At 37.7% G+C, this 13,311-nt stretch overlaps 1 protein-coding gene across 1 annotated transcript in view; it reads left to right on the forward strand.

Annotated features, from left to right (window-relative positions):
- LOC127969395 (growth arrest-specific protein 7) overlaps nucleotides 1-13,311 on the forward strand; it is a 34,882-nt gene that overhangs the window by 18,472 nt on the left and 3,099 nt on the right. The window contains exons 5-11 of the mRNA XM_052571316.1: nucleotides 743-796; nucleotides 6,914-7,003; nucleotides 7,261-7,376; nucleotides 8,562-8,636; nucleotides 10,939-11,017; nucleotides 11,204-11,332; nucleotides 12,120-12,243. Coding sequence (XP_052427276.1) covers nucleotides 743-796; nucleotides 6,914-7,003; nucleotides 7,261-7,376; nucleotides 8,562-8,636; nucleotides 10,939-11,017; nucleotides 11,204-11,332; nucleotides 12,120-12,243 — 667 coding nt within the window. The remainder of the gene's footprint in view (nucleotides 1-742; nucleotides 797-6,913; nucleotides 7,004-7,260; nucleotides 7,377-8,561; nucleotides 8,637-10,938; nucleotides 11,018-11,203; nucleotides 11,333-12,119; nucleotides 12,244-13,311) is intronic.

Below are 13,311 nucleotides of genomic sequence, written 5' to 3' on the forward strand. Positions count from 1 at the left end.
CTGAAAATTCAGCTTTGATCGCAGAAATAACCTAAATTACATTTTAACATATATTCACATAAAAACAGCTATTTTAAAATGTAATATTTCATAGTATTACTGCTTCTACTGTATATTTGGATCAAATAAACACAGACGTGGTACAGCAGAAGAGACATCTTTTAAAAAAACATTACAAATTATTCAAAATGTTTTTCTCAGCACTTATTATTATTATTAGTACAGTGTTTTATGAATAGTTTTCCCCAAGTCAATCTGTCATTGCTAAGGTTGGGTGCTCCATGGGTTGGTCAGGCGTTTTCTTCCCGTTTAAGTGGGCGTTTTTGGCCAGAATCAGCTGTAATGTGCTTATGCTGTTCATTAAAGGTCTGGCTTTACAAGACTAACTATTAGTAAGCCATCCGTAGGCTGATTCTCCTGAAAACGCCTGTGTGCTCTCAAAACATTGCATCCCGACACCGCAACATCAGCTCAACCAATCGTGTGAATTCGGGGGTGGAACTACATCAAGCCAACCAATAGAAAACAAGGGAGTGTATTCAGAAAGAGGTGTTGCAGTGGCACAATATCACCTTCAATGAGCATTAACTGAAGGTGTGGCAGATGTCACCTATGAAACCCGTTTTCTTTTCTCTCTCCCTCCTGATGAGCTCAGGGAGGAGATGACATCTCACACACACACACACACACACATGGCAGCATCACAATGATGTCTGACGCTCAGTTTTGTGTCTTCTGTCAGAGTCCTGGCTCGACTTCACCCAGCAGGAAGCAGGAGTGTGAATCCACAGTAACTGTGAGTACGACAAACACACGCCGAAGACTGACAAACAAACTGATCTCAGATGCTTAAACTGCATGACAACAAAACCCATTCAAGAAAACAACACACTCAAACGCACAATGTTTGTTTCTGGTTGTATCGTGGATGCATCTTTGGTGCATGCTTTTATAATGAAAACAAAATGTTATCTTCAAGCAATTTGTTCTAACTTGTTCTGCCTCTGACATCACGTAAGCCGTTAGATCATCTTTACCAATAGAAAAATTTATTTTAATGTCAGCGGTTGCCAAACTGTTCGGTACCAAGGACCCAAACATATGATTATTCCCTTTCCGATTTTCATTGATAAATAAATGCCCCAAAAACCCTGTGAGAAAAATATAAGAAGGCAGCAAAATCAAATGTTTCCAAAAGAAATAAATAATCAGTCAATGGTCAAATGTTAAAGTGAAACCTGTTACCTGATTTTACAATGGTTTTCCATTTGAATATAATGATTTGTAGACTAATCATGAACCGTGTTCACACTTGACTCAAGTTCATCAATCACAGCTTTTATAAAAACACATTACACAGTCTGTGTCTCTACTTCACCCAGTTATGATCTCATGCGAGTATGATTAATTGGCTCATTAGTCACATTATTTTTTTTTTTTAAATAGTTATGAGAAGATTTACATCATGATGATATATAACACTTGTTCTTTGTTCTTTACCTATTATTTTCAACTTGCAAATGTAACTGAGTAAAAGTACAAGTATTGGGTTTTAACAGTACAGATCTGGGTTGCAAATCTGCGAAAGTGAAACTACATTGACATTCCTCCGACTCCGGTGTGATGATCATAGTTGCATCTGTGTTGTGCAACACAAACCGATCAGAAACGCACACCTGTGATGCATTACAGATCAATAATGAAACCACATCCAGCAGGATACAAGTGATGTCTGTAAGCAAATGCAATGCATTTGACTTAGAAAAGGAATATCAGTAGCTTTGATAAGCACATTATTCATGTACATTTCTGAAACAACGTTAAACTACAAGACACATTTAGCCTGATTTGATCTGTAACTACTGATGGTCTTCTTAACTTGATTGATTTGCATAGAGCGACCACAAGATGCAGCAATATTGCAATGCAGTCTCACAGGAGCAGCTATAAATAAATGTGGAGAACTGGTTCTTCACTGAACAATCTGTAAGGGATTTGACTAGTATTATCCTGACTGTCAGACATGAGTCACTGTCTGAAGCCTTATCAGAGAAACAAAGAGCTGTTCATAAGAGTTATCAGGACTTTCAGTGACTTAAACACTGTTACAGTATGAAAAATGAGAAGAGAAATTGTGAAACTGCTTAATTTCAGTATGGTTACAGAGTATCTATGGGATTCCCATAAATCTGCTCTCATTAGGGCTGATGCAAGCAAAAAGAAGAGCTAATGAAACAGAAACATCACACAAAAACAGACTTTACTGAATGCAGCGGGGAATAGTTTCTACAGTTTTTAGGCTCTTCACTTTCACCTTTGTTTGTTTCCTTTGTGTGTCAGTCCAGATTTGGTAACCAGATATGGTTCTGTCCATTTGGTTATAGTTATACATTTAAATAATTTTAATTGACTGCATGCAATGTAAATAAAGTTATAAATGTTGAAGAGCAATGTTTTATCCATTGACTCATTATAATCGACTACACAGAACAAGCAACACAAATCAGTGTGTAACTGCTAGTAGAGAAAGATGATACTCTCTCTTTCTGTCATTTTCTCATTCTGAGAGTAAAGTAAATAATGAAAGAGGAATGATAGAGGAATTGCTATAAAGCCCTAAGGTTTTCAGAATAGCCGAATGTTCATGTGCTCAGAAAGCTGACGTCTTCCTTTAAACACCCACTGCCATCTTCCTTTCACATTACTGGGATGTTTGCTGACATGGAGATCAGATAGTTCCCATCATGCCGAGAATGACGCAGACTCTGACCGGTTTCGATTCATTAGTCCAGTGTGCCACACTTGATTATCTTCATCAGAGCTGATGCAAACGCGTGTGGAGGCTCGTTCTCCTCCTCCATCTCTCCTCATATTATCCAGCTTTAGGACAACGACATAATAAGCCTCTGAAAGTCTCAGGAGGATCAGTGCGTGGATCCGGAGGATCTTATGATCATTGTGCAACCAGTCAATGCACACGCTTGTTCTGTTCATCCAGAAAAATCCAGTTTGCAGACAAACCAGAAGTGAGACAACAATTGCAGTATGAGGCCAGTTCTGTGCCAATTCCTCATTTGCTGTGATGCAGATTCAAACATTAGGCAACACGGAGGGTGTTGTGAGCTCATTCAAACCGAAGGGAATTTCCTTTTTCCATCAACTCAGAGTCAGCATCATACTTTGCTCTCGACAGCAGCGTCAGACCTTAGAAACGTCCACGCAAGTCGTTCTGCATCTGAACAGTTGGGCCGATATCCATGTTTTACAAGGACGAGCAGTGAGTTTAAATTAACAAATGGACACAAAAGGATATATTTTCTCAATGCAGTGATGCTTAGATGTAGGCCTGCAGTATGTGTGATAAAAAAACGCCTAAATGTTTTGCATAAACAAACAAATAATCTGAAGCCCATAAACTGTGTAGAGCTTCATGAGCATCAATTATGTGATGGTCAGTCGGCTTTGCATACTAACAGGGGGTGTTACAGCCACAGTCCTTCTGTTTTCTCTGTTTAAAGTGCATCAACAGCTGCTGGAGCTCCTCGGTGAGCTGTAATTGGTCAACAGCTGCTGCTTCTCGAGTGTGTTTACAGTACAGGACAGATCACTGCACGCCGAGCTCATGCATTAACATTACAAGCTGCTTTAACTAACGATCTAACTTTGCACTTTTGCACAAAATAATAATTTTACACCTAAAAAAAAGAATAGCTATTTTGAAAAGTGTAAAATGATTGCAGACTGCAGTCATATCAGCGGCTCACGACAAACATGTATTTATCGTACATATGAGGAATGTTGACATCATGTAACCAGATACCTTCGACACAAAATAAATTAATCAAGTTTATGCCTGAAAATAGTATTTCTGCATAAACCGTACAGTATGCATGGTGTAAAGCACACACTTCCTATTTACTTCCTTAATATATGTTCATGGTATCATCGTTCACGATTCATCAAGACTATTTGTATTTTTCATTAAAAATACATTTTTCAGCTTTTACACCTGACATCACCGGCCAACAGCATATGAAGCCAATCAATGATTGCACATTTGATACAGAATGTAAATTAGCAAGTTAATTTACATTGAGTAATTTAATCATTTGAATTGAGTAATTACATTTCCAACACAATATCAGGTGCTTTTTACAAAAAGTTTTTGCAGAAGCAACAGTTGAGTGTCTCTGAGCGACACACGGCAGCGGTGTATCATTCCTAACGATTCAGTTCAGTCAACGATTCAATGACTCATACAGGCACTGACCTGTTACGTTTTTGAATGAATCAGTGTTTAGAATGAATCCATCCAAAGAGGTGGGTAAACTATAAATTCTGGGTGACCACATCATGGTCACGGTAAAGTGGGCCACTGCCTACCGGTGTATGTGTATCCTGATGACATCGCTATAGGCTATCATTTGATATTACTACCAAGGGTATCACTGGTTATTCCCTCATATAGGTCACACAATCACTATTCAATTTATACATTAATCTAAGTTCTTGTTAAAGAGACTCAAGAAGGAATAATAAGGTTGAAATCTATAAAGTTTACTAAATGACAAAACTTTTTTTTTTTAAAGAGGAATAGAGAGGGAGGCTTATATCCAGGGGTTCCAATGCAATGTACAAATGTATAAACATAATGATTAAGGATTTGGGATTATTTTCATAGTCGATTAATCTGTTGAATATTTTCTCAATTAATCGGTTAGTTGTTTGGTCTATAATATGTCAGAAAAATGTGGATCAGTGTTTCCCCAAAAGCCCAGGAATGGTCCTCAAATGGTCCTCTTGTTTTGTCCACAACTCAAAGATATTCAGTTGACTGTCACAGAGGAGAGAAGACACTAGAACATATTCACATTTAACAAGCTGGAATCAAATATTTTTTTACTTTTGTCTTTCATATATTTTATCAATGGCACAGACTGCAATGACACAGACAGCTTCATTGCAGAAGGACATCCTTTTGGTCACGTGGTTCACGTGAGATGATTGACAGCTTTACAAACTAATGATATTGCACTGATGTCATAGCCGACGCGAATCAATAAGAGGAGAGTAATCGCTAGCTCTGTTAGCTGTTTTAACTCTTCAGATCGCATAAATCAGTGTAAAATTAATAGAAATGTTATTCTGTATGACGAAGTATTTTACAAACATGTCATAAAATTATTATCTCTTCAAATGTGCGCACCATTGGACTATAGCCCTGGCGGATCGTGGATATTGTATGTATACGAACACAAATTAACCGGAGATGAGATGAATGGCTGCTGTATGAGTGATGATTTCTATTCAAAATAACGAACATTATTATTATTATTATTATTATTATTATTAATTGCCGGATATCCATTTTTGAATCTTGATGCAGTCTGTTACGTGTCGTTCATTTTGAACGAATCTTTAATATGACTCAGAGAGTGATTCGTTCATTTTGTGTTGACTGCACATGCGCATTACACAACATATGGGTTCTGAATCGACAGGTGAGGTCCGAGTCTTTTATTCTTCATGTCAGTCCCATAGAGACGGGAAGAGAAAAGATTAGTTCATTTTGCTGAACGAGACTCAAAGATCCGAGTCAGTAAAATGATCCGAACTTCCCACTACTAACATTACTTGCAACACCGCAAGCAATTGGTCAACACTGACAAGTTGCAGCGCAATATGAAAAACTTCATCTTTAACAACAAACAACCTATGAAACTAATAATGAACAATATGAAACTAAAACGACATAAGCTTAATTTAAAATGTCATAGGAACTGTAGGCTATTGGATAGAGGTCCAAAGAGGTGGATAAACGCACTTTGGAGGTGGGTAAACGCTATTTCCGAATTTTGGGAGGTGCGTAAACGCCGTTTACGTGCGTTTAGCCTCCACTACATCCCTGAATCCATCCAAATAAATGATTCAGTGACTCTCCCCTAAAGCCACTTCTCTGTTTCAATCATTAATGAATCAGTGTTTAGAACGAATCCATTTAAATAAATTATTTGGTGACTTACTCATAAAGCAACTCACCTGATTCGTTCCTTAATGAATCAGTGTTTTGAACGAATCAACTCAAAATGAACCATTAAATGACTCACTCATAATGCCACTCAGCTGATTTGTTCCTGATTGAATCAGTGTTTAAAATTAATACATTTTAATAAATCATTCAATTACTTAATTATAAAGCAACTCGCCTGATTCGTTCCTTAATGAATCAGTGTCCTGAACGAATCAACTCAAAATAAACCATTAAATGACTCACTCATAATGCAACACACCTGATTTACCCATGAATGAATCAGTGTTTAGAATGAATCAATGAATCAATTTAAATAAATGATTCTCAATGAATCAGTGATTTGGTGATTCACTCATAAAGTCTGAATTAATAAGTGTTTTTGAACAAATCGCTTGAATTAGTGATTCACTGACTCATTTTTCGCCACCTATTGGTTTAGAACTAGAACTGCAGAAAGAGTGGCTGTAAAATCTCCCCCACAAACTAGTGAAGTGATTCAGTTTAAACAGTACATTAACTAGGATGAATCCAGGTTAAAATTGGGACACTTTTTGCGATTTTTCACAATTATCCTGCATTAACCCTAACTGTTGTACAATTTTGATTTGAGGATGGATGATTGTGTTTCTTTATGTTTATGTTTCTTACTTTGTCTGATTTATCAGTTTATGATGGCCATTGTGTTATCTTGGTCATCACTGATGTTTTTGTGACTGGCAGCACTCACTCATAAGTTACTCTAGAACATGTTCTCCTAAAGCTTTACACACAGTTTTGTGAGCTGCTCTGTATTGAGGGCTGGAATTGTTTGTCAGTTTCTCGTTCTGTTCTTCACGTCCTGCTGCGAGCTCATGTCTCTGGACGATTTCTTTCCCTCTGTAGATCAACTGCGTGACGTTTCCTCTTCCACTGCACATGTCTGAACAGCAGCTGCTCAAACCAGACGAGTGGAGCTACTGTGATTATTTCTGGGTAAGCGAGAACGTCTCCAACCACTGACAAACCACAAAGATCTGCGCACATAGTTTAGGAAAGCCTCACAAACAGTGCCAATGACATGCTTTGCAATCCTTTTATGCTGTTTAACAGCATGAGTTTCATCAAACATCTGTAGTAGTCTGCTTTGGCTTGTAGTTTTGAATGGAGAAGATCCCACCGAATCCTTGTTCTGCCACTTTACCACGCTCCCGTGCTCATGAATCTGCCTTGTGTTTTGTCTGTGGATCCAGGCGGACAGAAAGGACCCGCAAGGAAGCGCCAACATCTCAGGATTCGAGGTTCTGCTGCAAAAACAGCTGAAGGGAAGGCAGATGCAGAAAGAGATGGCCGAGTTTGTGCGGGAGAGGTAAACGTTTGTCATCCAGACTGAGAGCAGAAGACAGAAAGACAATGTTCACTCAAAAATTAAAAGTTAAATAAATAGTTCCCATTACAAGTAAAAAATCTGAAATTGTATTTTCATGAAAACCTATCTTTTATTTACACTTTTTTGCTCTTTAAAGGATGCAATTTTCAGGAAAGAGTGTGGATACAAACTGTGCAAACATAATTCAATATTCATTCATATATGTATATATTAAGTTATTTATTTAGTGTCAGTGGTACCAAACAAACATCTACAATATTTTTTCTCTCTATAATAACTGTAGTACGTACAGTGTTTTGGCAAAAAAAAATACACGTTTTTTTATGTTTGACAGTTGTAGTTTTATTGAAACAAATTTCGGACTACAAAAAAAAAAAAAAAAAAAAAAAACTAGAATTACCGAACGTTTAAAATAAGAATTAAATCCACAATTGTGACAATATGAAGTCACAGTTACCAGAAACAGTCACACTTGTGAAATCTAAAATCATAATTGTGACATTTTAAAGTTACGTCACAATACAAAGTCTCAACTTCAAGGCATAAATTGATAATCCTGTTTTCTGAAGTAGAACGAAACAGTTAATTATAGTTTCTGAATGTCTGCTTTATTTAATAGCACAAGAGTTGTTCCAGAAAGCATCGTTGCGCTGATCTAACCATGACAGTGTGTGTGGGCACTAAGGTCTTACAACAAATACAAATACGCTCATGGGTATTATTGCATTATCTATGTTGGTGAAATTGTGTAATATCTTGATATAGGAGCTGTTGCATTATTTCTGTTGCCTTGACTAAAAACATAAAAACACAACAACACAGCACACACAACTTCCCGTAGCTCATTTCCTGTATTTCATAAATAGAAAAGAAAGAAAGAGTGCTTGATTCTTTCTTGCCGTGAACTTAAGATCTGCTCTCAAACATTAGTTTTTAACGTGATTCATCTTCGGGTATGTTTGCGCTGAGATTTGGGTAGAGTGAGCTACATCAGGAGTTCTCATGAAGTGTGTTTGTCCCTGAGGAGAGAGAGAAACATTGGAGTCTGGGAAGGAAGTGACCTTAGTGTGTGAAAGTCAGAACGGACATCTGCGCTCAGTCTCTTCACATGTGCTGCTCTCTGTCACTCCAGCACAACTCTGATTCCTTTATTTGTTTGGACAGGATCAGGATCGAGGAGGAATACGCCAAGAACCTGTCGAAGCTCTCGCAGATCCCGCTGGCGGCGCAGGAGGAAGGGTACGTCACCTAGTCTTTGGAGGAAAACAATGGCAGACGTGGAAGAATACACCCTCTTTCTCCTTACAAACTCAGAATCTCATCCAGTGACCTTCAGACAAAAATGCTGATTTATAAACTGACTGCAGTCATGGCCGAATGGACTGTGACTGAAACCCCTTCAGTTGGGTTCTTAAAGAAATAGTTCCCCCCAAAACGAAAATGTGCTCCCACTCAGGTCGTCCAAAATGTAGATGAGTTTGTTTCTTCATCAGATTTGGAGAAATGTAGCATTGCATCAGTGTCTCATCAAAGGATGCTCTGCAGTGAATGGGTGCCGTCAGAATGAGATAAAACAATAATTCACAGCACTCCATCAGTTAACATCTGGAGAAGATAAAAGCTGTGTGTTTCTAAGAAACAAATCCAGCTTTAAGACTGTTTTAACTAAAATAGATTTCACTCCTGATTCAGACCAGATGACTTCACTAGAGGAGGCGTTATTATGTATTATGGACTGATATTTTACTCAGAAGCACTGGTTTGAAGTTAAAAACATCTTAATTCTGCATTTCTTTATTACAAAACACCACGTTTTTGTCTTCTGAAGACATTGTACAGGATGGACTGGAATGGTGTGGATTATTGTGATGTTTTTATCAGCTCTCATTCTGACGGCACCCATTCACTGCAGAGCATCCATTGATGAGACACTGATGCAGTGCTTCATTTCTCCAAATCTGATGAAGAAACAAACTCCTCTCCATCTCACGATGGCCGGAGGGTGAGCAGGTTTTCAGCAGTGTTCATGTTAGGGTAAACTATCTCTCTCACACAGAGTCACACATCATCACTATCAAGTGTGCATGTTTTCTTGTAAATCACCATCAGCTGCTGTACTCTTTTATTGTTTGGCATCAGCACAACTGCCAGTGATTTTTTTCAGCAGCACGTCAGTGTGGTAGAGAGGGCTAATTGTTTCATACACAATGTGAAGCGTGTCAGCGAGCGCCGCCCACCGTCCCACAGACAGACGACACAATCCCGCCATTCTTCTGACTCTCGGCCCCCGCTGTGTCGTCGCTTGTACTGACCATTGTTTTTTTTGTCCAGCTCCTGCGTATGCGCGCACAACCTCTTGTCTATTCCTAAATTCACGGCTTGTGTTGCTGCGGTGCAGAAATCATTGTTGCAGGATTGCAGGTCGTGACCTTATGGCTTTGCATTTTTGCCATTGTATGACTGGCCTCTGGAGGTGATCGTGTGCCATTAGTCCTGTATGCTGCACATACATCATGAACACTACTGTTCAAAGATTTGGGGTCTAATCTAAAAAAAGAAAAAAAAATGCTTTTCTGCATCAAGTATGCAATAAGTTGATCAAAAGTGCCAGGAAAGACATTTACAATATTACAACTGATTAATATCTGTCCTTTTTATTCATCTGTGAATCCTAAAAAGTAAAATGTATCACAGTTTCCACAAAAAATATTGATAATAATCAGAAATGTTTGTTGAGCAGCATATCAGCATATTAGAATGATTATAATTTTTTTTAAGAATCATGTGACACTGAAGACTGGAGGAATGATGCTGAAAATACAGCGCTGCATTACAGAAATAAATTACATTTGACTATATATTCACATAGAAAACTGTTATTTTAAACTGCAATAATATTTCAAAATTGTTACCATATTTTTGATCAATGAATGCAGCCCTGCTGAGGAAAAAATATATATTATAAAGATATATGTTCAATGAAAAAGTCAAAATACTGAAAAATATATTTATGTATAATAGCTAAATCCCCAGCTCTCTCAGTAGACAGAAGCAGGTTCAAACCAGAGGAGAAATGAATCATCAGATGTATTTTTATGTATTCATACAGAATTATCTTCTCTTACTGACAGCGAGAAAGAAAGGTATTCATATTCAGCCTTGTGGATTTGACACAGCTAAAGTTTAGATTATTAAATTCCTCCCTCGTCTTTTATTGAAAGTGCTCCTTTGAATCAGTGCGTCAGTCCGAAAGAAAAGGTCTCAGAACGGCTCAGTCGAAACATCCCAAACATCTCAGGAATGAGGCGGTCGAGTCTGATCCGCTCCGCATTCAAAACTCATGACTGCAGCTTCATAACCAAACAGAGAGAAGAGGAGGAAAAGAGCAAGAATATATATATATGTTTTTTTATGCTATATTTAATATAAAGTGTATTACATATTTATTAATTAATATATATATATACAATTTTACTTTTAATGTATATTTTATTATGTTTATATTTTCTGAAATATATTGTCATTTGTCGTCTTCTCTCAGCACGCTTGGAGAAGCTTGGGCTCAGCTGAAGAAAAGCCTGGCAGATGAAGCCGAAGTTCATATCAAGTTCTCCTCCAAGGTGAGATGTTGCAACAGAAAGCTGCAGGACTGTATTTAGAGCCTGTAGGATTCATTCTGAGCCGATGTAAACACACAGCTGGTCTGGAGGAATGTGCTCTGTGCTGATGTCACACACACACTGTCAGTATTACTCTACATATGCACGGATATGCATTTCTGCAACACTATCTTTGATGTGCTTTAGCTTCAGAGTGAAGTGGAAAAGCCTCTGCTGATATTCCGGGAAAACTTCAAGAAGGACATGAAGAAGTTCGACCATCACATGGCGGATCTCAGGAAGCAGCTGGCCGGCCGAAACGCCTCCGTGGAGAAGGTACTGGCTGCAATGATTCATCTCATGTGTCATGAATACGTGGCCATATTTAAGTCTTCATATTTAGCATCTTCTAAAGTTACAGGGATTTTTCTCATGCATTATTAAAAGTCCAGCATATTTGCTGAAGAACTGGACCATTTTTCGTCTCTGGAGCCCACTGGGTTTCTATATATAATCTCATGTCCTTCAAACCAGTGACCTTCTCATAGAGCTTTTACTGATCTGGCAACAAAACAGTTTGCCGTCTTTTAAAGGGACAGCGCACTCGAAACAAACGAGCCTTATTTACACATTCACACAGCAGACACGGCTGGTTCTCAAATGTTGTGTGATTATTCACATCAATACCAAGTTAAAATATAAGCACACGTGCAAATATAGAAAAAAGACATGCGTGTGAGTAATTGACTGTTCGCAGCAAGCTTGCCCGACATCTACAGGGGAAAAAAGATCCACCGAACTGAAACTTTTTCAATGCAACTAAATCCAATTAAAACTAAACGGCCAATTGGCAGCATTTTTATTTTAAATTGAACTGTCCCTTTAAGAAAGAGCATAATGTACAGAACAAGTCATTTTAATTATCTTCGTTTTAATATGCTTTTGTTATAAAGTTTTTAATTAATAATCAGAAAAGAAATTGAATTCCTTAATTGTTCAGTGAGAACTCTTGATACATTCAGCAGCATCTGGATCTCAACATGCAACAGCAGATGCTTCTGAACACCCAAAACACATCATGCTCATCTCATGGCGTCTCTCATACTCTCATGTTCTTCATCAGGCACGGAAAGCGCTTGCAGATCGGCAGAAGGATCTGGAGTTAAAAACCCAGCAGCTGGAGATCAAACTGAGCAGTAAGATCGAGGAGGACATCAAGAAAGCGCGCAGGAAATCCACGCTCGCCGGTCAGTGCAGCTTCAGCATCCTAAGCATCCATGGCTATACAGGCCTTAGACATGACACATGTGTGACATCCTCTGAGAGCAATCCTGAGCAATGAGCAAACACCAAAAGAGATGTGCAGAGTTAAAGATACTCCACAGAAAGAGTCAATCCATCAAGATTATTCACACAAAATATTACAAATGCAAAATTGCAATTATGATAACTGGATGTCTCCAAATTAAGCATGCAGTGTCATAATGCAGTAGTGAGTTGAGACGTTTATCCTGAATTAATGGCTACCGATTCACATACTATTTTAGAAATAATAGGCAAAAGTATTTTATTGTGAACACAAACCTATTTTCTATGAGTTTAATAAACAGCAAACCTGGAGGAATGTTTGTGTTTGCTGACATCTAGTGTTTCATTATGGTTATTGAAAGTAGTAACCCATGATGGATTTGGGTTTCATTTTTGGGTTTCCATAGAAATATAGACATTAACAGTCATGTTTCTTTATATATAGTGTATTTTAATTAGAATAAACAGCAGAACATCCTTTGTTATCCTCTCATGAATCAGACACGTGTATTTGTGGCATATTAGAGAAATATTGTATATTATATAAAATATTAACTAGGAGTTGATGAACAGAGAAAAGAGTGCAGGGTGTTGAAACATTTCAGAGTGATTGTATATATTTAAGCAATTTTTCAGTAGTATGAGAATACTGATATAAATGCAATACTCTTATTTTCAAATGTGGATTAGGACAGCAAAAATAAATGTAAGCTAACATCCATGTGGCAGTAATAAATTATAAAATAAATAAAATCAGAAACAGATGGCATGGAGCTGAATCATAAGCCCATTTGTTCAGGTCTTCTGTTTCTCTTAATTCTGCACATCTCATAAAAAAATATTCATCGGTTCAACAAAAAATCTGTGGAAACTCTGGATTGAAACAAAAAAGTAATACACTTTACATTTAAAGTTTTCAAGTATCCTACATTTGCCTTACCAGGTGTAATAATAACAGTTGAGCTGGTGTGTGTCTGTGCTTCTGCTTCTGACAAACAGGGAACATT

This window comes from Carassius gibelio, chromosome B12 (genome assembly GCF_023724105.1).
Source record: "Carassius gibelio isolate Cgi1373 ecotype wild population from Czech Republic chromosome B12, carGib1.2-hapl.c, whole genome shotgun sequence".
Classification (NCBI taxonomy): domain Eukaryota; kingdom Metazoa; phylum Chordata; class Actinopteri; order Cypriniformes; family Cyprinidae; genus Carassius; species Carassius gibelio.